This window comes from Eulemur rufifrons, chromosome 2 (assembly GCF_041146395.1).
Source record: "Eulemur rufifrons isolate Redbay chromosome 2, OSU_ERuf_1, whole genome shotgun sequence".
Classification (NCBI taxonomy): domain Eukaryota; kingdom Metazoa; phylum Chordata; class Mammalia; order Primates; family Lemuridae; genus Eulemur; species Eulemur rufifrons.
This window is the reverse complement of record NC_090984.1, coordinates 98,199,554-98,226,148: the sequence shown is the minus strand read 5'-3', so window position 1 is coordinate 98,226,148 and position 26,595 is coordinate 98,199,554. Positions and strand designations below refer to the sequence as shown.

The 26,595-nt window shown below is 33.8% G+C and overlaps 1 protein-coding gene across 3 annotated transcripts in view; it reads right to left on the bottom strand.

Annotated features, from left to right (window-relative positions):
- PCNX1 (pecanex 1) overlaps positions 1–26,595 on the bottom strand; it is a 159,144-nt gene that overhangs the window by 53,929 nt on the left and 78,620 nt on the right. For 2 of the 3 annotated variants that reach the window (XM_069488441.1, XM_069488444.1), the window contains 8 exons: positions 17,624–17,714; positions 15,795–15,852; positions 13,812–14,029; positions 12,765–12,918; positions 9,657–9,689; positions 6,967–7,138; positions 6,377–6,487; positions 5,072–5,163 (listed from right to left, as the gene is read on the bottom strand). In XM_069488441.1, the coding sequence (XP_069344542.1) occupies positions 5,072–5,163; positions 6,377–6,487; positions 6,967–7,138; positions 9,657–9,689; positions 12,765–12,918; positions 13,812–14,029; positions 15,795–15,852; positions 17,624–17,714 (929 nt within the window). The remainder of the gene's footprint in view (positions 1–5,071; positions 5,164–6,376; positions 6,488–6,966; positions 7,139–9,656; positions 9,690–12,764; positions 12,919–13,811; positions 14,030–15,794; positions 15,853–17,623; positions 17,715–26,595) is intronic. The other variant, XM_069488445.1, reaches the window with a different exon arrangement.

Here is a 26,595-nt window from a genome sequence, read left to right as displayed (position 1 = left end):
TGCTATAATGAAATCCCTGTACAGGCATACCTCAGAGATTATGGGTTTGGTTCCAGACCACCATAATAAAGCTAATATTACAATAAAGCAAGTCACAATTTTTTTCATGTCCTAGTGCAAATAAAAGATATGTTCACACTATACTTCTTGTCTATTACGTGTATAATAGTATTATGTATAAAAGTATATGTATAAATAACTTAATTTAAAATTAATTTATGGCTAAAATGCTAATTATCATCTGAGCCTTCAGTAAGTTGTAACCTTTGTACTGGTGGAGGGTCTTGCCTTGAAGTTGATGGCTACTAACTGATCAGAACGATGGCTGCTGAAGGGTGGAGTGGCTGTGGTAATTTCTGAAAGTAAGAAAACAATGGAGCTTGCTGTATCGACGGACTCTTCCATTCACGAATGAATCCTTTGTAGCATGCGATGCTGTTTGATAGCATTTTACCCATAGTAGAATTTCTTTCAGAATTGGAGTCTACCCTCTCAAACTCTGCCACTGCTTTATCAACTAACTCTATGTAATAGTCTAAATCCTTTCTTGTCATTTTAACAATGTTCACAGTATCTTCGCCAGGAACCAGTTCCATCTCCAGGAACCGTTTTCTTTGCTCATCCATAAGAAGCAACTCCTCATCTGTTCAAGTTTTACCATGAGATTGCAACAATTCAGTCACATCTTCAGGCTTCACTTATAATTCTAGTTCTCTTGCTGTTTCCACCACATCTGCAGTTACTTTGTCCACGGAAGTCTTGAACCCCTCAAAGGGGTTTGAATCCCTGAATGAGGGTTGGAATCAACTTCTTGCAAACTCCTATGAATGTCAATAGTTGGACCTCCTCCCATGGCTCATGAATGTGCTTACTGGCTTCTAGAACAGTGATTCCTTTCCGGAGGTTTTCAATTTACTTTTCCCAAATTCATCAGAGGATTCATCACCATCTATGGTAGCTATAGCCATATAGCCATATGAAATACTTCTTAATTAATAAGACTAGATAGTCAAAATTACTCCTTGATCTGTGGGCTACAGAATGGATGTTGTGTTAGCAGGCATGAAAACAACATTAATCTGCTTGTACTTCTCCATCAGAGTTCTTGGGTGACTTGGTGCATTGTCAATGAACAATAATATTTTGAAAGGAATCTTTTTTTCAGAGTAGCAGGTCTCAACAGTGTGCTTAAAATATCCAGCAAACCATGTTCTAAAACAGATGTGCTATCATCCAAGCTTTGTTGTTTCATTCAGAGAGCACAGGCAGAGGAGATTTAGCCAAATTCTTAAGGGCCCTAAGATTTTCAGAACGGTAAATGAACATTGGCTTCAACCTAAAGTCACCAGTTGCATTAATCCCTAACAAGAGAGTCACCCTGTGAGGCAGAAGGATCGCTTGAGCCCAGAAGTTTGAGGTTGCTGTGAGCTAGGCTGATGCCATGGCACTCTAGCCCAGGCAACAGAGTGAGACTCCATCTCAAAAAAATATACATATAAAAAATAAAATAAAAAAAATTAAATTTAAAAAAAGAAAAGAAAAGGATAGGTCCCCACTGGGAGTGCCTGTCAAAAAAAAAAAAAAAAAAAAAAAAAAAGAGAGAGAGAGAAAGAATCAGCCTGTCCTTTGAAGCCAGGCATTGATGACTTCTCTCTAGCTATGAAGTCCTCAATGGCATCTTTTTCCAATACAACGATGTTATCAATGATCTTAGCTAGATCTTCTGGATAACTTGCTGCAGCTTCCACATCTGCACTTGCTGCTTCACCTTGTGCTTTTATGTTATAGAGACAGCTTCTTTCTTTAAACCTTATGAACCAACCTTTTCCAGGTTCCAACTTTTCTTCTGCAGCTTCCTCACCTCTCTCAGCTTTCAAAGAATTGAAGAGACTTGGGGCCTTGCTCTGAACTTGGCTCCGGCTTAAGAGAATGTTGTAGCTGGTTTCATCTTCTATCCAGACCACTCAGACTTTCCCCATACCAGCAATAAGACTGTTGTGCCTTCCTGTTATTTGTGTGTTCACGGGAGTAGCATTTTTAATTTCCTTCAAGAGCTTTTCCTTTGCATTCACAATTTTGATAACTCTTTGGCACAAGATGCCTCGCTTTGTCCTATCTTGACTTTCAACATGCTTTCCTCACTAAGCTTACTGTCTGGCTTTTGATTTAAAGTTAGAGACATACAACTCTTCCTCCCAGCGGTGCAAAGGCAATATATGTAACCAAAGCATTTGTACCCCCAAAATATTCCGAAATTAAAAAAAAAAAAAACCTGTTCCTTTCACTTGAATACTTATAGGCTATTGTAGGGTTAATAAGTGGCCTAATTGCAATATAGCTGTGTCTCAGGGAATAGGGAAGCCTGAGGAGAGGGAGAGAGATGGGGGAACGGCCAGTTGGTCGAACAGTCAGAACACACACAACATTGATCTATTAATTTCACCTTCATTTATATCGATGTGGTTTCTGGTGCCCCAAAACAATTACAATAACAACATCACAGATCACTAATCACAAATCACCATAACAGATACAGTAATAATAAATTTTGAAGCATTGGGAGAGTTACCAAAATGTGACACAGAGACACAAAGTGAGCACATAGTATTGGAAAAGTGGCACCTACAGACCTGCGCAATGTAGGGTTGCCACAAACATTCAATTTGTTAAAAACACAGTATCTGAGAAGCACAATAAACTGATGCACAATAAAATGCGGTATGCCTGTACATAATCTCTGCTCATGCATACATCTATAGCTTTATTACACTCTAATGAGTCATATTTAAAACTAAAATTGTCTAATGTAAATGCCATGCCCCAGAAAAAAGGAAAAAACATTTACCCACCCACCTTAGGACACAGGAGTCTAGCTGGCAGTTTTACAATTGCTGCTGTTCTTCTATATAATTATAGTTGAATAGACCTTTCTAAACTAGGCTAGAAAACTTACTGCACTTGTTAACTTCTATAATCACAACTTTCAAATAATGATTCGCTTTCCAAAACATTACTCAAAACATGATCTAACACCTTTAGCCAGGTGGGTTTATAGGTGTTGCCTATGGCAGAAGCCTGGATTTGGATCTTACTGCCTCCAGTTCTTTCCTGGGCTTACTTCCATTGATTATCTTCCCTCCACTAAATTTTTCCTCCTCACTTTTAAATGCAATCTAGTCTCAGAGCTTTTTAAAAGACAAAGATCAGAAAGCAACTCCCATTATGTGTATATGTGTGTATCTCCAAACTATATTCTAGAAAGAGTAGAATACATTTCCTTGATATATATTCAAACCTAAACTTGTAATAACCTGGTTTCCTTAACCAAAACACCAAAGAAGCCGCTTTTGTTAAGTCAACAATATCCTATTAACTGCCAAATTCAACAAAAACCTTTTTCAGACTCTACTGCCTTTGAAATTTCCTTCGTGTGTTTCTGCTAATCCAATACTTCAGTATTGGCATTTCCCAGCGTTCTTCCCCCATCCATTCTCTCTTGTCAATCCACATTAACAGCCTTTTCTTACACTTTGTTGAATTTTTTTCATGACTTCTAAATCTATGAATCACTACCTTAAGCCTCTCTGCATACAATGATCTACTATGCATCTCTGGATACCTCATAAATATCAACAAATAAAGTATAAAAATGTAAACAATCACCTTCCCCAACAAACTGGAAGGCTTCTAATCTTGTGTATTTGCACCACTCCCTAACCAGTTGTTCAAAGCAAGACCCTGCCCAGAAATCATCCTGGACCATATTCTGGTTTTCTCTTTATCCAGATAGTCCCCAAATATATTCACGGAATCGAATTTTAGGTAAGTCCCTCTAATTTCAACATTACACCACAACCGTCTCCCTACTTTGGTCTCTCCTGCTTAGACTTCAATCTCCTTCACAGTGGAGACCAGTCATCTTTCTAAAACGCAACTCTGATCATTTCCTTGCTCTACCTCAAATACGCTGATGGTTTTCCATGTTCACCCGACCACACTGAGGATAAAAGATATCTCATGATCCAGCCTTTGCTTACCTTTCCAGCCTTCTCAAAGGCCATCCTTCTTTCCTTATGAACCCAAACTTCCAGCAATTCCAAATTATTTGCTGTTTCCTCTACATAACCCATTTTCTTTACAACTCCATAGCTCTTCATCCCTTGTTTTAATTAGGTAATGTCTATTTGTCCTTCAAAATTTGGTGAAAAATCACCCCCTTAGAAAATTGTTTTAAATCCCTTTCAGCTGAATAGGTAGTCTTGATTTGTATACCCACAGCACTGTCTTCATAACCTTCATTACACTGTATTGAACACGTTGGTTGACTTATTAATCATAGCTAACCTATCAGTTCCTTAAAAGCAGAAAATGGCTCTTAGCATAATACCTGGCACACAGTAAGTGCTCTATAAATTCTACTTAATAAATGAGGCAAGGAAGGATGTTGTGAGTCACTTTCATAGTCCTTTCAACCCTACCATTCTGATTATCTTGCATTAATCACAAAACAAAAACCAAAAAAAACCCAGAAGTATGTGTCAGGGGTTAAAAGTTGTTTATAAAAAATTTTTAATTTTCATGTTTACGATTAGGTGACAACCTTTTAAAAGGGAGCTCATAAGGCTCATCCAGATCCTTCTAACCCAATAATGACATTAAATTTCAGTGTATTAATTTTTACTAGCATGTATCTTAAATTGTAGTCCTTGAACTTATAAGTTTAAAGAAACCTTGATATGAAAAGTGGTTATATAAATTCTTAACTAGAAATCTGAAATTAATTTCATATTCTATAATTACCATGCCCACCCCTAGATGAGCCTAGTTTTTAATAGTCTAATATTAACCTATGATTACTGCATGAAAATAATACTCTTTAATAATGGTTAACTATTAAATTGCTTTCACATTCAATGTAAATGAGAATAAATATAATGTTCATCATATGAAAATCATGGAAATTAATGCTAAAGTGGCACCAGGAAAAGAAATCATTATTAGTCAATTTTAAAACAATCTTCATATGGAAATACAGTCTTAAACACAAAACAGTCTACAATTTATTGCTCACCTTTAAAGCTCCATAACACAATCCATATAATAAGGCTACTGCCACAATGCTGCAGATAAAACTGTAAAGTGCTGCAAGAAGGCTTGTAGTGGCTAGACAGTAAAAGAAAAAAAAAGATCAATATTTTATAAACATCTATGAAAAAAGATTATAAGGTCATCAAAAAGCATTTAAAATGTTATAATGTTGACTATAATTAAATATCTATTCATATGATTTTTTAAAATTCTGTTATTTCATCCTGTACTTTCAGAAGATCTTGACATGACAGATTTGCTATCCTTAATATTTATGACAGGATAAAATATATTCATCTCGGAAGTAATGAACATTTACCCATAACAGAAAAAAATTATACCTATATTATGCTTCAAGAATGTATCTTAGGCTGTGCATGGTGTGGCTCACTCCTATAATCCTAGCACTCTGGGAGGCCAAGGCGGGAGGATTGCTTGAGCTCAGGAGTTCAAGACCAGCCTGAGCAAGAGCGAGACCCCATCTCTACTAAAAAATAGAAAAATTAGCCAGGCGTCATGGCGTGCAGCTGTAGCCCCAGCTGCTCAGGAGGCTGAGGTAGGAGAATCACTTGAGCCCAGGAGTTTGAGGTTGCAGTGAGCTATGATGTTGCCACTGCACTCTACCCAGGATGACAGGGCAACACTGTCTCAAGGAAAGAAAAAAAGAATGCATCTTATATTGACAAAAAATATTAAAAAATGAAGCTTTCAGAGGCCTAAAAAAGAACTGGAGATGTACTAAGTATTCACTAAAAAATATTTGTCTATGTTAACAGAACTTGTATTACCCACAGAAGTAAACCTGTATTCCCATGTGTTAATTTTCACAAAAAAGCACAGATATGACTAATTACAAACAATAATAACAGCGAAAACTAGATCCAATGGGATTATTAGTAATAAGGAAGAAGGGATCGCTAAGATAGTGAGACTTTATTTTTAAAACATGGGTAACAGATTGTCTTAAATGGTAATTTTACATTATGATGGTATCTATTTGGGATAATCTTTTATAAATATTTCACAAGTTTATACAAGTTCCATGTAAACTCACTATAACTCTTCATTTCACAGGTTTTATCACTTCTTACACATCTACTCCATTATTCCTGGATCTTTCACTAAAATACTTTTTCCTATTTACAAATTGTTTCTCAATTTTCAATTATTACATGTCTTTTCTTCTAATTTTGATTCTAAACTGAAAACTAGAAAAGCATTTTAATGTTCAGTGTATTACCACATTATTTGTAAAAGTAATATATAATTTTTATAAAGAAATACTCACCATTACCACCAAAGATATGAATATCCAATTGTTCACAAAGGTACATTACAAATGTATTCACCTGAGGCAGGAGACCAATGAAAAATACTATTGGGAAACAGAGTGTAAACACTATAGAAGGAAAGAAAAGTATATTAAAAAATATTATACTGTATCCATCTTTTGTTCATTGAAAGATCATAAATGATAAAAAAGAATCCAAAATTAACATCAACTACTTACTAAGCAATTTTTAAAAGATATCATTTTATTTATCTTGACATAATTAAATGGGTATTAAGTATTTTCAACCTATAAACAACACCTTTTAAAATTATTTCAACCATTTTCACATAACAGGAACCTAAGACAAAGAATCCAAGAAAACCTTTCCATTGCATCTGCTTCAATAACAGAAGAATTACTATATTTGTTATCATTAGCTTTTTTCATTCATCATAGCCCTATAGTTTTGTTCCTCGGAGAGAATTACAATAAATAGCAAAACAAGCTTATTAAAACTATTTTTATCTATTTAATTGATGTTTATAACTTAACTGTTGATATACAAATAAATTAATATTAAGATGAGATACTTAAAGATGACTCACCTATAACTAAATCTCTGGCTGATATAAACACCAGTGGATTGGTGAAAGTTATTCCATATAATTTGAACTTGTTTGCAGTCAGGTTTCTGCTACCATAATCCAAGAGCCAAATAAGACCACAACATAAACAGAAATAAACTGGTCTACTGTAGGCAATGATACGATTATGACCCTGAAAATGATATTTTTTAAAAAGTGAGATTAGTTAATTTTAAGAGTTACAACTAGCTATTGAGATCATTGATGGTTTACATTCTAAGGATTCAAAATTTTTCCATATGGAAGCCAGGTTTCTGACATTCACAGAAGGAAATGACATAGAAAGGAGGAAGAATAGAATGAACTGTGATACTGAATTAAAATTAGAGGTATCAGTATGAACTCATTATTTTAAATATGCATATACATAGATATAAAAATAGATAATGTGTGTATATGTACATACATATGTATATTTCCTGGCTTTCTCCACTGAGAAGACCTAGAACTAATGACATTCTAATAAAGATTACTAGCATCTAGAACTTAGTTTACAAAACACATAACACACACAAAACACCAAGGCTCCACAGAGAAAAGGCTGGTTTCATGCTAGGGCAGGTAAAGTATAAGCTGAACCTGGAACATATTGTTGTGACAAAAAGGTAGGATATACTTAAAGAATGACAGAAATATTTCAAAAGGACACAGAAGGCAGCTTGATGAACTCCCAGTGGCCCAATCAAAGATAATTTGAGCATTGAAATAAGTAATACTAGTAATGTAATCTACTGAATAAAATAATCCATTTATACACACTAATACATACATTCATACATACATAAGCAGAAGAGAAAACTCTTCCTTACAGTAAAAAGTCAACTAACATATGTAGAAGGAATGATGGAATTAGTAAAATCATTATTTGGCAACCATCAAATGATAAGTGAATCGGGCAAGAAACATCAGTACGTACTAAAGCAAGTGGATAGAAGTTTATAGCATAGCAACACATACACAAAGTCTCAAAGTATCTCCCTATGAGATACATATTAACTACAAGAGAAAAACAATAACATTACTGTAGAGTAATGGCTCCTTAAGGAAAAGGGAGGGGGTTTTGCTCCCCAGGGGACATTTGGCAATGTCTGGACACATTTTTGTTGTCACAATCGGGTCAGTGGTGCTACTAGCATTCAGTGGGTGGAAGTCAGAAAGGATGCTTAAACATCCTGCAATGCATAGGACAGTACCCACCCACCCTCAGCAAAGGATCATCTAGCCCGAAATGTTAATACTGCAGAGATTTATCAAAACATCAAAGTTACCATCACTAGTAATAGGACAAATCAACATGTGCTTCCTCATATCACCCACTGAGTAGAATGCATCACTTCTGTAGCATTCCTACCAAAAAAGTGTGGCCTGTATCGAATCAGAAAGAAACATCAGACAAACTCAAACCGAGAGAGTCCATAAAGTAAGTGGCCTGTATCCATCAAATATTTTAATATCATGAAAGACAAATACTGAAGAATTGCTCCAGACTAAAGGAGATTTAAGAGACCAAACATAATCAGGAACTTTCTATTGCCAATTGAGTCAATGGGCAAAACCTGAATTAAGATCTGTGAATCAATAGTACTGTATCAATGTTAATGTTCTAATTTTGATAATTACATTAAACTAATGTAAAGGAATGCCTTTGTTTCTAGGAAACATATGCTGAGATATTTAGAGATCAAGAGGCATGATGTCTGCAAGTAGAGAGAGACACAGAGAGAGAGAGACTCTACATGCTGGAAAGCGATTAAACAAATATGGTAAAATGTTAACACAGGGAATCTGGGTGAACATTATCTGGATTTCTTTGTACTACCCTTGTAACTTTTCTCTAAGTCTGAAATTATATCAAAATAAAAAGTTAAAAAGCAATGCTTTCATATATCATTATATTTCAAAAACATTCTTACAAAATAATAAACATATCAGTCAAAAGAAAATCATTTGCCTCCTTGTTTTATTTTGCTCATCTATTCCCACTATTAATTATTCCAGTGTATGGATAAAAAACATAATTATATTCAAGAAAAAAAGCATCATCATAATCTATTCTTGAAGTCTATTTTTGAACTATTTTAAAGAGAATATCCTTTGGCCTTTCTATTAAATACTAAAGTTATATCTAAAATTGGTTCATACTTCACAATAAACAGTGCTAGGGAGATAATATTTTTGTCTAAAGTCACAGAGTGAACAAGGTTTTTATCTCATCACTTAAGTCTAATGGCCTTAACACCAAACTAATGTATTACTTCTTTATTCTTCCTCCTAATGATTACCTAATGAAATAATATAAAGTTTTCCTCACTTCAAAACTCTATTTTCAATATTTATCACAATCTATTCAAAATTTATTAAATGCAAATAATCATCAGTTTATATGAACAATATCTACCTAATTGATAGCCTGAAACAGGCTATCAAAAAATGAATTATGCTCATTTTCAACCAAGATTTAGAGTCCACAAATACAGTGTCATTTTATTTCAAGCTAATAAGTCACCTTTTTGTAGTACTGTGTCAAAACTTAGATGAGAAAATAATAGCACAAATCTTAATTCAATCTGATGCATTTCCCTCTCCCCCCCCAAAAAGCCCTTGATAAATGTTAAGAAACTACAAGTTATAGCCATATTAGAGTAACTTACATGTCTGGGAGAAGAAGAATCTGGTTGAACGCTCTAAAAATGAAACAAAAAGACAAATTACACTGCTGAATTCCTGGTAATTGTATAAGCAACTTACAAAATGCCTGAAATGATTTCAAGTAAATATTCCACAATCGCAAAATGACCTCCATTAATCTTTTTCCACAGATGAAACATCAGTTCCAGATACTAATATCACTGTGATATTAAAAACATCTCAAATCTTTCCTGATAAGAGTCGAGAAATAAGATTACTTATTTTGATTAATTAATAATTTGCATCTAGCTTAAAGGTTCTCAAATAGCATAGACAGATTCATCTCAGTGCTAGGCTTGTTACTATACATAAATACAGTTAACTTGGAATTCCTTCTCATGGGACATATCTCCATTTAGGAAATGCACAATAACAATAGGTTAGCTTATAACAAGAATTCTAGTTCTGCCCACAAATTCCAGGCTTACTAAACAATTGAATGGTACCTGTATTAAATATATTACATGCATTTTTACATCGAAATAATCAAATGCGCTAAGCTGTATCCTTTTAAGAGCGACTTTATTAACTTCCTATAAAAAATGTTCAAAAGGCATTACACAGCTATTTCCCAAATCACGACTTTTCTTCCAAGTTTCAGTTCATTTCCAATGGCATACCAAACAATTTCACTAGGATGGTCTATCACTACCCTACAATTCTACATTGGGCAAAGCTTGCTGAATTTGGTATTTGATGCTTAGCTGGATTTGAGTCCCGGAAATCTTTAAACTCTTTCAACTCTAACACTTATCCTCTAAAAGCTTTTGTTCTTGCCTTCTTTATTTCTGTTTATGACATTACTATTTTTCTAGTCAACAAGAGTAAAAATTCTCAGTCACCTTTTAGCTTTTCCATATTAAACCATATTAACCTGAAAGCAGCAGACAAAATTAATTGAACAGACACTAGAGAGAGGAAACAAATTTGAATGGTTTCAGACAATAAAAGGATAGATTATAGTGGCTGAAATGAAAGACAAGAATGAAGACCAAGGCCGGGCACGGTGGCTCACGCCTGTAAGCCTAGTACTCTGGGAGGCCGAGGCAGGTGGATCGCTCAAGGTCAGGAGTTCGAGACCAGCCTGAGCAAGAGCGAGACCCCATCTCTACTAAAAATAGAAAGAAATTATCTGGCCAACTAAAATATGTATAGAAAAAATTAGCCGGGCATGGTGGCGCATGCCTGTAGTCCCAGCTACTCGGGAGGCTGAGGCAGGATTGCTTAAGCCCAGGAGTTTGAGGTTGCTGTGAGCTAGGCTGACGCCACGGCACTCACTCTAGCCCGGGCAACAAAGCAAGACTCTGTCTCAAAAAAAAAAAAAAAAGAATGAAGACCAGTCCGGGTATGGTGGCTCATACCTGTAATCTTAGCACTTTGGGAGACCGAGACAGGAGGATCACTTGAGACTTAGAGTTTGAGACCAGCCTAAACAATATAGTGACACCCCATCTCCACAAAAAATAAAAATAAAAAAATTAGCTGGGTATGGTGGCACGTGCCTGTAGTCCCAGCTATTCAGGAAGCTGAGGCAAGAGGATCACTTGAGCCCAGAAGCATGAAGTTGCAGTAAGCTATGATGACGCCACTGCACTCTAGTCCGAGTAAGAGAGCAAGACCTTTTCTCAAAAAAATCAATAAAAAATATTTTTAAAAGACCAGTAAATTTAACATAGACTTACCAAATTTAATCAAAGGGATTTGGTTACTTGTTATTAGGAATCAAGGAGGAAGAAGCGGAGTCTAAGATTCTGAGCTGATATACCATAGTCAAAAGCAAAGAATTGGGAAAGAAAAATTAATCAGATGATAATGTGCTCTTTGTAAAATATTTCCAACTGTCTGTTGTATATATAACACTAAAGCTTGCAAAAGAGGTGAAGGCTTTGAGATGTAAATCTGGACATAACTCATATATGGGGGCAGCAAATAAAGTGATAAAAGAGGATGACTTCACTGGCAAGGAATATAAACTGAGAAGTGAGCCAAATAAAACCCTAGAGAATTATCATAAATTAAGATAAACTAACATAAAAGAACAAAGACACATCAATAAAAGAGAATACAGTGATCTGAAATGTATGAGAATCATCAGGGGAGTATAAAGTCACAGATAAACAATCAGAAGAACATAAACATGGAAGACTGTACTAATAGGTATTAAACAATGCAGCACTTGTAGAATGGAGACTAAGAAAAGGACATAGATTTAACAATTAGAATGATTATTAGCAACCACAGACTGTAATTTCAGTACTGCAATGAGGAAAGTACGGGTGAGTCTTAAAGAGATGAAGCAGATGACTTAGGTGGCTTACTCCAGGTATCCCACAATAAATGGAAAGAGAAGAAAGAAAGGACCAGCTTGTAGTATAAATAGCATTAAATGAATAGTTTTTAGGCTCTGAAGGCTCTGCATGTTAGCATGTATAAGGCAAATAAACAATACGAAGCAAAGTGGATTTACAAAGAAAGAAAGAAAGAAAGAAAGAAGAGAAGAGAAGAGAAGAGAAGAGTCGAGTCGAGTCTGTGTTAATAATCCATACTGATTTTAAATAGAAGGTGAAAATTTGGGTTTTATGAGTTGATTCTCCCACTTTTTGAAAGCTTAAAATTAACATTTGGAATTTTTGAGTCACTATTAAACAATAACAGAGGGACACTAATCTTCTCTTTTCCATGTTCCAAAAGAACATAATATACTACTTATGACATTATTATATTTACCAATGACAGATTTTAATAAATTTCACCCACAGAATAGAGACTCAAAAGATGGGAGTGGGAGAGTTAATGTTGACAAATTATAAAGAAATAAATTTCAAGAATGCAAAGTCTTATTTTAACAAATACACAAATATTTTCTTTATAATATAAAAAATAGTTTTAGGAAGCTCTATTTACATATAATTATTTTTTAAGTTTATATCCCCTTTTTGTTACCTACACAACTTTATATAAACATCCAAGAAAAATCATATCATCTTACTATAATTTGGTGAATGGTACAAAACCTTCTGACTTTTAACACAAATATTGTTCCTTAGCATGAAAAGAAGAGATACTGGTACCTTAAGTAGTGAGTACTGACAGCTGGCTATGACCAGGCAGAACTGGAAGACCCAGATATCTCTGAAGAAGCCTTGTATGAGAAGAATAGATCCCAAAAAAGCCACAAGAATAGCCAGGATGACAGCTAACACATTTTCCAGGATCTCACGATTTCTACAGATAGAAAAATTAGTAAGTATATTATGAATATAAGAAATTAATCAGACTGAAAAAAGAGAAGACATCAATATGAAGCTCATAATATGCTGAGATGTCTTTTTGGTACTGGGTTTGAGTAAGGTTTTGGATCATACCAAAAAAAAAATTTCACGTGGACACAATAAAAATTCTTATATACAAATAAAACATGCTACAGTGAATTGGGAAGTACTAATTATAGTACATAATATAGCTCTAATATCTATTAAAAAAAACCTTACTCTCCTAACATCTGCTTTTCTGTTATATTAACAAGGTTGGGGCCGGGCGCGGTGGCTTACGCCTGTAATCCTAGCACTCTGGGAGGCCGAGGCGGGTGGATTGCTCAAGGTCAGGAGTTCGAGACCAGCCTGAGCAAGAGCGAGACCCCGTCTCTACTAAAAATAGAAAGAAATTATCTGGCCAACTAAAATATATATAGAAAAAATTAGCTGGGTATGGTGGCGCATGCCTGTAGTCCCAGCTACTCGGGAGGCTGAGGCAGTAGAATCGCTTAAGCCCAGGAGTTTGAGGTTGCTGTGAGCTAGGCTGACGCCATGGCACTCACTCTAGCCCAGGCAACAAAGTGAGACTCTGTCTCAAAAAAAAAAAAAAAAAAAACAAGGTTGGATGGCAAATAAAGTAGACATACGATCAAGTTTAAAAAACCAACTCTCAAAACAGTTTCTAGACTGTGACTACCTTCATTCTCAAGATATATAAGAGCCTGTATTTAAGTAATTCTTGTAAATGAGTTTTTGGATCATTTCAGATTACTAAGAGACGGGGAAAACAAAACCACTTGGTATCAAAATTTGGTTACAAACTTAGTCATATAAAATAACAAATATTTTAAATTTAATTCTCACCTATCAAACAAGGCCAAAAGTGTGAGTCTGTCAAAGTTAATGCCGATCCATAGTTGGGGTAGGATCCAAAAGCGATAATAATGTTTAATCTTTTGGGCAGCTTCTTCTGTTGGACCATAAGTAGCTGCCAAGTCAGGGCTTAGATCAATGTCCTGTTGCTCCAACAAATCTGTATCAATGGTCAATAGTCTATTCAATCGAATCTGTGGGAGAGAGAGCTAAAAGAAAGTCAGCATTGGAAGGCTTAAAACGTCTTCAGGCAAATCATAATACAAGAGTTACTCAATCAGCTTGTCAATTACCTAAGCCCCTTAATTCCCTACTCTAGTCCACTCCCTGTGAGTATGTTATGATCATTAGAAACTACAGAAGGTAACAATAGGAAGTGAACTAAAACAAAGTAAATTGATCAATAGACCTTTTAGAAAGGTTTTATTAGGAAAATGTTTGAAATCTTAAGGTTTCATAACTGTACAGCTAGTGAATCCATTAAAATAATTTACAGTGAATCGTCAGTGGTTTCTCTTCTTCCTGTCACATTTATGGTCGTTTGTCATTGAGCTATGAACCTCATTATTAGTGTCAAATCTCAGCTATGCGGCCTTAGATTCAATGCCTTCAACTCTCATTTCTTCCCATAGTCTCTTACCACTGTTGTAATTGTGTTCAAATCCCTCACCCTCTTTGTTTTGGCAGGCTGCTCATCTGAGGCTATATAAGAAGTTATTGCACTACATTTCTTATAGCTTCAACTCATCCGTATATCAGTTCACCAGTCTCCTCTTCCTCTGAAAGCATCAAAAGTTTACTGTATCTGGCATAGTACTAGGCAGCATTTTGCTATCTCAAGGCTTTTACACCATTTAAAAGTAGAAAACAATAATATAATCATCTCCCCATTTTTGCTTTCCTATGGAGTTTCCAGTAATATATATATATGTAACACTATAGCAAAGTAATATATATATATATAACACTATAGCAAAAAAGTAGGGAGAGTCTTTACTTTTCAAACACATATATGAGTACTGTCAAGAAAATTTGCTTCTTGTATATAACACAGCCATTTCTATCTCTAAGCACTGACAAATACTTCTCAAAACACTTTTTTTTCTTATATTCTATGCCAGGGTTCCTCAACTTTGGCACCACAGACATTTGGGGCCAGATAATTCTTTCTTGTGGGAGCTGTGCAGTTCACTGTAAGATGTTTACCAGCATCCCTGGCCCCTATCCATTAGACACCAGTAGCATGTCCCCAGTTATGACAAGCAAAAATGTTTTCAGACATCGCCAAATATCCACCTGCTGAAAAGCACTGCTCTATGCCAATTCAAATGTATGGTCTTAAAACCCTGCTCGTAATTCATCTTCAGGAAGCTACTTAAAAATTAATCCCTTTTGTACTAAATTCATCTACATGTGTCTACATTTGTTGTTCATATGCATTTCATCCATTTTGTTTTTTCCAACTTGAATATACACTTCCTGATGGCAAAAATAGCGTTATTTTTTAAAAATCTCCACTGTATCTCACATGGCATACTTTTTATATGGTATTGTCATTACTAAGCTTTCCACACACGCACACTGGTATATGAATAACTAATAATCAACCAATATTTAAAAAAACTACTCCAAAATTATATTTAAAGTAAGGGTGCAAAATGGCACAAAAAATGATACAATCAGATTATGAAGTTGGTGAGTAAATGGACCTTTACATAACCTCAAAATGTGTAATTACTGATTCATAAACATGGCTACACTTTAACGCTGTTTTAAGTTTGTTTGCTTCTTATCAAGGGACTTATAAGTAGAGATCCTCTGTGGGATGGCAAAGGTGATTTTGCCATAGTTTTCAATAAAGTTAACATTTTGTAACTTTATCAATTTTTCTGATTTTTATACCTGTCTATATAGATGTATATTTCATATTTAATCTGAAATTATATCATGTTATAAAAATAAAGAAAAACCTACCACATCATGTGGATAAAATCGAACTGAGGTAGAACTGGATACATGAGAATCCGTGTCACTAAAATAAAATGAAAAAGACTTTAAAGAATAAACAGTTTATCAAACAGTGGAAAGAAAAATAAATCCTTTAACAAACAGATGGGATTTATACTATCTTCACTTTTCCATGTAAACTTCAAAATGCTAAATAGCATTTTCCTAGAGTTGTGATTAAGAGCATAGCCTCTGGGTCAGAGTGTCTATACTCAAATCTCTTCTTCAACTGAATTCGAGTTACCTAACCTCTTTCTATCTCAGTTTCCCCATCAGTACATAGTAGTACCTGTATCACGAGTTCTTGTGAAAAATGTTTATGTGAGATAATACAGAGAAAGTGATTAACATATTTTACCTGGAATCAGTAAAGACATAATAAATTTAAGGTATAATATAATAGCCTAGGACATGACAATTCAGCTTCCACATTTCAGTCATGTTTGGATTTCAAAATTTGAGGTTTTACTACATTATGGTGTAAGGAATTGTTCTTCTCTTGAATTACACCAAACATAATAACAGTGTTTCTATTTCTCCATCCTCCTATTATTTTCACTGTTACAGAATCAGGTAACACTCTAATTTTTAATAATTAAATTTAATAATTTTTTGAGAGGGTGAATTCTGAACCTGGATTAAAGAAGCTTAAAGAGAATAGTTTATCTATATGTTCTATCTTTTCAGCATGCTGAATTGAGTGACTACAAGATCCCATTGATTTACATAGCACCACAAAACTTAAAATAAGCAAACTGCCCAAAGATGTGCAACATTGAAACAGATATGACCCATTATTAAACAGAAGTTCTAAAATAAGAATCGAACAACCCTTGTGGGAAAAGTGAGCTAATTAATCAATAATGGATTTCAAAACAGCAATTTGAATAATCAATACGATTAAAATTTTAGAAAAAATTTTAACATATTCTAAAACTATAATTGATTATGCTATATGATCAAGATTTCTAATTTGTTTAATTTTACTTATTTACTTTTCTTCTAACTTCATTATCTTACAATTCCTTCCCAAGGGAAGGAGAGAAAAGAAGCAAAAGGTAACATATGACATACTTTAAGAAATTCCTCTTTAAAGCTAATAAAAGAAATTTTAAATAAAATGAAAGTTAATCATATAAATAGGTACTTGACCAAACTCATAATTATAAGGAAATAAAATTTTAAAATTATATAAAGAAAGAGAACTGATGGGATTGACTTATTATAAATAGTTTTCTGATAAGCTTTTTTTATATCACACAATATGTACAGTATGAAATTTATGGTTAAATTTGAAACTGTGGGAAAACACTAAGATCTACAGGAAATTCTGATTTAATTTTTTAAAACAGAATGGTTTTGATTTTAAAAATAATGTTCTCTTCATAGCAAAAATATTCTACCTTAACTTTTCAGAAATAAATGCATTATGAAAAATTATTAGGGCCAATATAAACATGTTTTCAAAATAACTTTTATATCTGACCTGGTGACTATAGTTAACAATGTATAATATACCTGAAAATCACTGAGAGAGCAGATTTTAAGTGTTCTCACCACAAAAAAAATAAGTATGTGAGGTAATAGGTATGTTCATTAACTCAGTTTAGCCACTTAATAATGTATACTATTTCAAAACATCATGTTGTACACCATAACTATACACAATTTTTGTCAGTTAGAAAAATAAATTATAAAAACAAAAAAATTAACTTTTCTATCTCAAGGCTTAAAAACATTAAATATGGCAAATATATGCAAGTACATACACACTCCTAATATGACTTCACACATACCAGATATTAGATGCTCTTCTTGCTGCTGGTTCAAAATTCACAAGTGACATATCACAGCCACCAGTCTCATAGATCGTAGAAGAGAACTTACCTAGCAAATAAATGATTATTTTAAAAAGCCATTAGAATACTCACAATTTTTTCTTTATGATACACTAAACCTGATAACTTTTTACATTTTAAGAAAATACACTGTAACATTTTTTTCAAAAATATTTTTAAAACAATGGTGAACTGAAAAGGAATGTTGGGCAGTAGGATAAATATAAACATATATAATTGTTATTAAGTCAGCTTTGTAATACCAGTCTCTCTCTTTTCTCCTAGTTAGCACACACAATTCAAGTAATCACATGAATGAATTTAATGCTATTTAAAAGTCACCTGACCACTACTTGCAGGTGGTGAGTGGCCATTTGCAAAGCTGCTTAAGTTCTAAGATAGCTCAAACGGCAGGACAACAAAATTGTGTGACTGCCTCCTGAGTTCTGTTTTTTTTTTTTAAGAAGAAATGAAGTGTTAAGAGGGATCTAAGGAAGTTCAATGAACTGAATGAGCTATAATAATGTCAGCAATAATTAAACTATAGCATTTAATGAATGTTATTAATTGTATGATTCTACCACAATAACGCTATGAAAAATTTAGAAACAGCAATTGCAACAGCCAAATATCTCTACAAAACCACTAAAAGGTTTAGAAATTGTATTGGTTGCAAATGAACATATGTTAAAATAAAAAGAACTCGCTTAAAATGAATTTTACAATATGAAATAATTTCTGTAACAGAATTTTAAAACTCTACATACTGCCTGAAATGCATTTTTCACCTGTGAGGATCTAAGGTAGCCATATTGATGGTAGAAAGGGAGCATAAATAAATTAATATAAATTTCCATGAGGGCAATAAGATGAATTATATAACTCTGCAATCATTTGGGTCTACTCCAGGCTGCTTTTTGAGTACGAGGCTTCTGTTTTACTAGGTGGAATTACTGAAGTTACAAATATTAGGAATCTTAAAAGGCAATTTCAACTTGATTGCAGGGCTAAAAGTCTGATTTTTTTCCATGTCTACAATGCAAACAGCATACAATATGATTTTTTTTAATTTAAGTTAAATGCTTTAAAAAATGACAATGAAAGGACTCCATAATATATTAATAATATAACCATTATATAACTAAGGGCTTATATAACATCTCAAGCACTACTTTATTCTTTAAAAAGACTACAACCAGGAAAAAAAAAACTTCAATAAATATGACTAAGTACTTCCTATGGGCCATGAGATAGAATATACAAAATTTTCTTTAATGTTTTCTACAGTAGCATTTTTTATCAAAATAATAATTCCTGAGATAAATTAGGAAAAAAGCTTTCTGTGAAATGCTCAGTTCACTTGCTGTGTTTTTCAAGGTTATTCAGCATGTGGATTATCTAAGACTATGTTTGTTCTCTTCTTGTCTTTATGACTTGTCTTTATGAATGTCATAAGACATTCATTCTTAGCATCATTCACAGAAACCAGATTAATAAACTAAAATGAAATGACACAAGCTGTTAATTTGGCTACTTCATAGATACATTACTAAATTTAAAAGCTATTTTAAATTTTACTTTTTTATGCTCTGCTCTTTCCTCATCTATCATGGATAATGAAAGAGTAGCTATGCTATCATAATTAAACTTACCTTAAGAGAAAAAAGAAACACCTAATCAAAATCACAGATTGCATAAATGCAGAATTATAAAGCTATGTTAAATGAATAAATCGCAGACTAACAAAGAACAGGGAGTGCTTGGCTACTGTGTGTGAAGTTCAGTAAGAATGGAATGCATAAATCTATATGTCATGACACATAATTTGTATATATTTTAGAAATAAGTTATTCTATATCTAATAGAATTTAAATTATTATAGTATATTCTGAGTATTTAAGCCTTCCATATGATTTTTAATAATAAAATTTCTGTTCTTGGTATATTTTAAATATAAACATAAACACAAAGAATGCAAAAGAAAGCTTTTTTAGGTAGAAAGAGAGGTAGAAAAATTGAGGAGTTTTATTACTACCTAAATCTACAACTCTGAATGTTTCTATACAAACCAATGACAAGTAATAAAATTTAAATGGAAGCATAAAACATGTCTAAGAAAAGGGACGCTATGATTTTAACAGATGTGCATGACTTCAACAGTGCTTTATTGTTTTTTCCTTAAGAAGTTTTTGTTTGCCTACTAAACTTTAGGAGCTTGTTCAGGTTCTTAAAAATATACATGGCACATGTCAGAACAAACTAACACTGTAATAAGGCTTCATGATATATTCCAAACTTAACTTCAAAAGAAAATTCTGTCTCCCTCGTATCTCTGGGTTTAGCAACTGACGGCACTTCAGAAGTACCAAATCTTACTCACAAGATAAACAAATCAGAAAAAATTACACTAAAAAAGATATAGTTTAAGGTTTCAGTGAAAAATTTGGTAACATTTTAATGTGCTAATATAATCTACTGAAGGCAGCTTTAAAAATAACTGAAACAGAAATAAGTATATATTGCTACTGGTTATAGAGATTAAGAATATCTTAAATTTATCCAAGTTTTCTCGGCATACAGAGCAGTTTTACATATCCCATTTGAGATTAAAATCATATTTAAACTTTAAATCCAAAGTAAAATGTGCCCTTATTATTAACTCTATTTTAATATTATTCTGCATTAAGAATAATACTCCAATTTAAATACTGATTTTTTTCTAATAAATATAAACTGGGAAGAAAGCAGATCAAAGAAATGCATCTTCCTTATCAAGCCATCATATCATGATTCGGCTCCCAAGTTGTAATTAATTGTATCTGACTGAATGGCTCTGTCATGATTTAAGGAGAGAACAACAAATTTTCAACAAACAAAACTAGAAGCTGGAATGTCGGACTTGTAAAAATGTTAGTGGCCATGAGATGGCATCTCTAAATATCTAAAAAAGGTAAGATACCTGGCATTTCTCAGCCTCGAATATTCAATAGACTTATTGTCTATAAAAATTAAATTTGTTAATTACACAAAACTGTTTTTTTGATGTAGCATGTCAAAGTAACAATGATAGGTCAGTAATTAAGTGATGAGGAACAGGAAGGTTGAGTAATATTGAATACTGACTTGATGACCAAGGACACTTAAACCATTTGTCTAAAGCCACGAATGGTACAGCAGACAAATTCTAAACAAATACTGGCAAGATACTCATAAAAGACATGAAAAATGAATGAGATTCTCTAACTCCTACTATCAGCAAAAATCTTCACCACGTGCTCAAGAATTCTAATATGGTCACTAGAACTCACCTAAGAAACTCCTATTGTGTTCTTGATGTCACTCATTTTCTAAAGATACCTATGCATCTTGTCGTTACTAGAACAACAAATCATCTTTATGGTTTTTCTAATCTTCTATGTACCGACAATAAAGGAGGCCTCTTAAATTTCTTGGATAATTTTCTTATTTGACCTTCAACCCCACCTCTGTTCATTCTGGGCCCTCCAAGCCTAAACCTGTTAACACTGTCTAAACTGACTTCTCATTTTTCTAGTATTACTCTTACGGCAGGGAGGGGATACAAGAAAGAACAGAGAGAGACACATGGGCAGTAAATTTATAAAGTGGGTTTTAGAAGACTGTTGGAGGAGCACATATGTCTATATGACTAACTTCAGTATTCAAACAGTAAGTATAAAAAAATGCTTGTTTCTGATGGTGATAAATGTGTTCACAATCTCATCTCAATGAATAAATTGTACTTTTAAGAGAGAAGGCCTTTAACATCAGCTTTAATTTCTTGGATAGCCTCCCCACCCCTTACTATCATGAGCAGTGACTCTGAATTTTCACCCAGACAGAAATGATTCACTATATTGCTTACAGGTTAATGGACTTGTTTCTCCCTAGATCAGGGGTCAGTAGCTTTTTCTGTGAAGGGCCAGATAACAAATATTTTAGGCTTTGTGGGCCACATAAATCTCTGTTGCAACAATTCAATTCTACCATTGTACATGAATGCAGCCATAGATAGGACATAATATAAACACGTATTTATTTTATTTACTTCATTTACAAAAACAGGCATCAAAAGCTGGACTTAGCCCGCAGGCCACAGGTTTGCCAACCCCTGTCCTAGACCAAGAAACTTAGGTTCCTAAAACCTCTTTAATTCTTGTGATACAAGGAAAATCAAGTCATTATGCTACTAATACTTGTAATTTAAAGTTTCGATATTTAGAACCAGTCTTGTTTTTCTTCCTGGAATATGCAACACTGTGCTAGTTTTTAAAACAAAAGAATAGGGAAAAGGGCAGGTATAAGAAGAAAGAGATTGGTTTAGAAGAGAGCTTTAGGTGACTGGTAAGGAAAGACAGATATCTCTATTGTTTGGCAACAAAGAGATGTATACGCAGGTATGTTTTATTGATATGGCCACCTCATTCTCTAGTTCTGGCTTAACATGGGTCAATTTATCATTATGACTCCACTCCTACTCCCTAGTCCCCAGATCAGCTTAACTTTCCAAAAGTGAATGTACAAGTCTACATTCTGCTATGATTTCATCATGTGCTCACATTTCATTTCAAAGGGACAAGTCCTCCTTACCTTGGTAAAATAATCTGTAACAATGATATTGATGACATTAAGATTGGTCAGGTAAACAAAAAGGCAAGCCACAAAATGGGAGAAAATATTTACAATTTATATTTGACAAATGAGTTGTATTTAACGTCAATAGTTAGAAGACAAAGAACTAAATTTTAAAAATGAATAAAACACTTGGACACACTTCACAAAAGAAAATGTATGTATAGCCAATAAATACATCAAAAGATGCTCATCATCCTGAGTCATAAGAGAAATGTAAATGTAAACCACAATGAATTTAAACCATTACACATCCATTAGGTCTAAAGTTATAAAGGCCAACAAAAGCAAATGTTGGCAAGAATGGGAACAACTCAAACTCACTAGTGGAAAGGTAGAACTGTTTCCAAACAGACAGTTTAGAAATTTTATTCACAATAGCCAAGAACTCAAAACAACACAAACACCCATCAACAGGTGAATGGAAAAACAATATTCAGTAAGCTCATACTCAGCACTGTAAGAACAAACCACTAATACATGCAACAACATGATAGTCTCAAAAAGCATTATGCTCTGAGAAAAACTAAATACAAAATGCAGTAATATTGTATGACTACATCAACTTTTAGAAGAGGGAAAAATCACAATAACAGAAAGCAGATTAACGGCTGCCCATGGCCAGGAGGGATGGACTGCAGTGGGGCATAAAGAATCTTTTGAAGGTGATGGAAATGTTCTGCATCTGGACTGTGGTATTTCACAAGTATACATATCTGTTAAAACTCAGTGAACTGTACATGCTAAATGAATGCAATTTATTGTACCTAAATTATATATTCATAAAATTGATGAAAAAACAAGAAAAAAAAGACCTGCCAGGTAAGAGTCTGAGTAGATGGATGGGCATGAGACAGCATGTAGTCAGTGAAATTCCCACAAGATACTAACCAAGATTTTGGGGAATGACATTGGTATTTGTTGTCTTGTTTTGGTGTTTCATTTAAAAAATATTACTAATCAGAAGATTATTTTGTAATATACAAAATAAAGTTCCCCACTCCCCAGGGACAGCCACTGCCAAGAGCATTTTCTGTGTCCTTCTGAACAATTATTGTATATACACTTTGTCCCATGACAAATGGATCATTCTCTTCATACACATTGTTCTGGAATTTACCTTTTTTATTAAGAAATACTTTAATTTTTCATGTCACTAATACAGATGTATCAAGTTCTGAATATTACATTATATCGGTGTACTATCATTTCTTTAAGCAGTTCTCTAGTGATGGACACAGATTTTTTCACTGTTTTTCAAAATTACAAACAATGCTACAATAAATACCTATATACATATGTCTCTGCATGTTTGGAAAATTTGTGGATTAAAAGATATGATTCTCAACATGGACAAAGCAGGGCAAGAATAAAGATTTAAATAAATAAACAGATAGATAGATAAATGAATAAGAAAGATATAAGTACTTTGGTCTATAATTCTAAATTGCCTTATAAAAACGTCCTGTCATTTAGTTATCTATTTCTCTAGACCTTTCCAACACCACTACATTTTCACCAGATGATAATCTCAATCTTGTTTTTAATTTGCAATTTTAAAAATTATAAGCAATGTTTGGCTTTTGGCCGATGATTGCCGGCCACTGCATTTCTTTTCTTTGAACTCCCAACTTGTCCAGTCACTGATCTTCATCTTGATTTGAAATCCTTACTGTCTTATTTGCCAAAGACTGATGAATTATCTCTGATATCCATCTGCTTCTTATTCCTTTCAATAATAGGACCTTCCCCTCACTGAATTTGAGCTGGACTTTTGTCCCCATAGAGACATTTCCCAGCCTCTCCTACAGCTAGAAGTTGCCACATGACTATGCATGGCCAACGGGAGGTGGGAGAGGCACATTTTCCAAGTCACAGTCAGAAAGCTAAAGTCTGGATGTCCTTGATCTTTTTAGTTCCTCTACCTTCCTGTTTGCTGGGAAATGTCAACAACTACCTCGGTCACTTTGGACCGGGCAGGGAAGCCACATGTGAAAGTTAACATAGTCAATCCATTTGCCAGGAATGGCTCCCATTAAACGGTTATGAGAGAAATTTAACCTCCTCTTTTATTTCAGCCATTGATTTGAGGCTATTAACGAATCTAACCTATATTCCAACTAATGTATGTATTAATCAACTTTAATTTAAAATCTTAAGAATGTTTAATGTTAGAAAGCAGATAATTTAGTCTAGTGCTTCAATGAATTCTTTACAACATATTAGCAAGAGACAAATTAAATGTCTTAACCAGTCCCTGTAAATTTTGGTAAAATTCCTAGAGCAGTTCAGGTATCCAAAACTGTTTGAAATAATATTCTACTGTAGTCTTAGAATTGTTACTGTACTCTTTCCATAGTAACAATGATAAACTTCTGAAAATTATCCAGGGGATAAAGGTTGCAGTAGATAAAATTTATCTAGATCTATTTTTAACTTTTATTATTTGTGGGGATAAAACAGATACCCTATCAGACATCCCAAACCCTATCAGATAAAATATAAACTGCTATGAGTTTCCCATAAAGCAATTAACAGTATACATCAAAGCCCCAGTAATGTATAATCCCCTTGACTGATAATTCCACTTCAACATCTTTATCCTAAGTTAATAATCACAGCTGTACACAAAAACATCCATAAAGGATGTTCAGCACAGTGTTTACTACAATAGGAAATACCAGGAAACAACTTGAAGACTAACAATGGGGTTAGTTAACTGGTTAAATAAATCATAATACAATAATATTTTGTCAGTAATAATGATACCAATGATTATTTACATAACAAACTTACTATTGCTAAATACTGTTCTAACTGCTTTGCATACTTTAATAGATCTAACCCTCACAATAAGCCTACAAAATAGGTTTTATTATTCTCCCCCTTTGATAAATGAAGAAACTGAGGCATGAGGAGAGAAAATAAACTTGCCCAAGATTATATAGTTAGTAAGTGGTAGAGCATGGATTGGAAGCCAGGAAGTCTGGCTCAAGAGTCCACTATACTGTACTGCCTTTCATGTAGATCTCAGTGACAAAATATTTTGCAGCCAATTAAAAACAAGTTAAAGAACAGTTAATAACATCGGTAAATGTTCAGACATGCTAACTGAAAAAAGCAAAATACAAAACTCATACATAGCACAAAGGTCACACAATATAAGCCTAATTCTATTTTAGAAAAGTATATAGATGTGTACATTAAAAAAGACTGGAAGGGCCGGGCACGGTGGCTCACGCCTGTAATCCTAGCACTCTGGGAGGCCGAGGCGGGTGGATTGCTCAAGGGCAGGAGTTCGAGACCAGCCTGAGCGAGACCCCGTCTCTACTAAAAATAGAAAGACATTATATGGACAACTAAAAATCTATATAGAAAAAATTAGCCGGGCATAGTGGCGCATGCCTGTAGTCCCAGCTACTCGGGAGGCTGAGGCAGTAGGATCGCTTAAGCCGAGGAGTCTGAGGTTGCTGTGAGCTAAGCTGACGCCACGGCACTCACTCTAGCCTGGGCAACAAAGTGAGACTCTGTCTCAACAAAAAAAAAAAAAAAAAAAAAAAAAAAAATTAAAAAAAGACTGGAAGGAGTAAATTATAAAATATTCTAATAATAGTGAATGAGTGATGAAGATTACAGATGACTTAATTTTCTTCATTATATTTTCCAATATTTATAAACTTAAATTTCTGTTAAAAGGATGGGAAAAGCACATTCTAATTTTATCAAAAGGAAGCATAAGTAGAATATATGCCCCAAACCTCTTAACACTTCTTCCTTCTGGATATAATGAAGCATTTTTGTTTCAATAAACATTTTACATTTATTTACATATACTTCATTGTCTCTCATCCCCAAAAAGGAGCAAAAAATAAAATTTAGTATTTTTTGTACTCAAAAACAATAAAGGACAAGACAAAGGTTGTTACAAAAAGAATATAATCTTTTTTGTTCAGATGAATGAAAATAATCTACCATAACACAGGGAACTGAAGTATAAACTCCAAGGTCCCTTACCGTCCTCTGACTCTGTAATTACAGTAACAAGGAAAAGTACTTACAGCCCAAAATGCCACAGAGTAATACATATAATCTTCTATAAACATCAAGACTAATGCTAATAAAAATCACTAAAAATACATAAATCACCTAAGTCTGTTTTTTAAAGTAAAACTTTTGAAACCTCTAAATTATATTTCTGCTTAATAATGCACAGCTGCTATAAACTGCTAATAAGAAGGGCAATAGAGTGTTGTCAGGTTTCCTTCAAGGCTTCTCCTAGA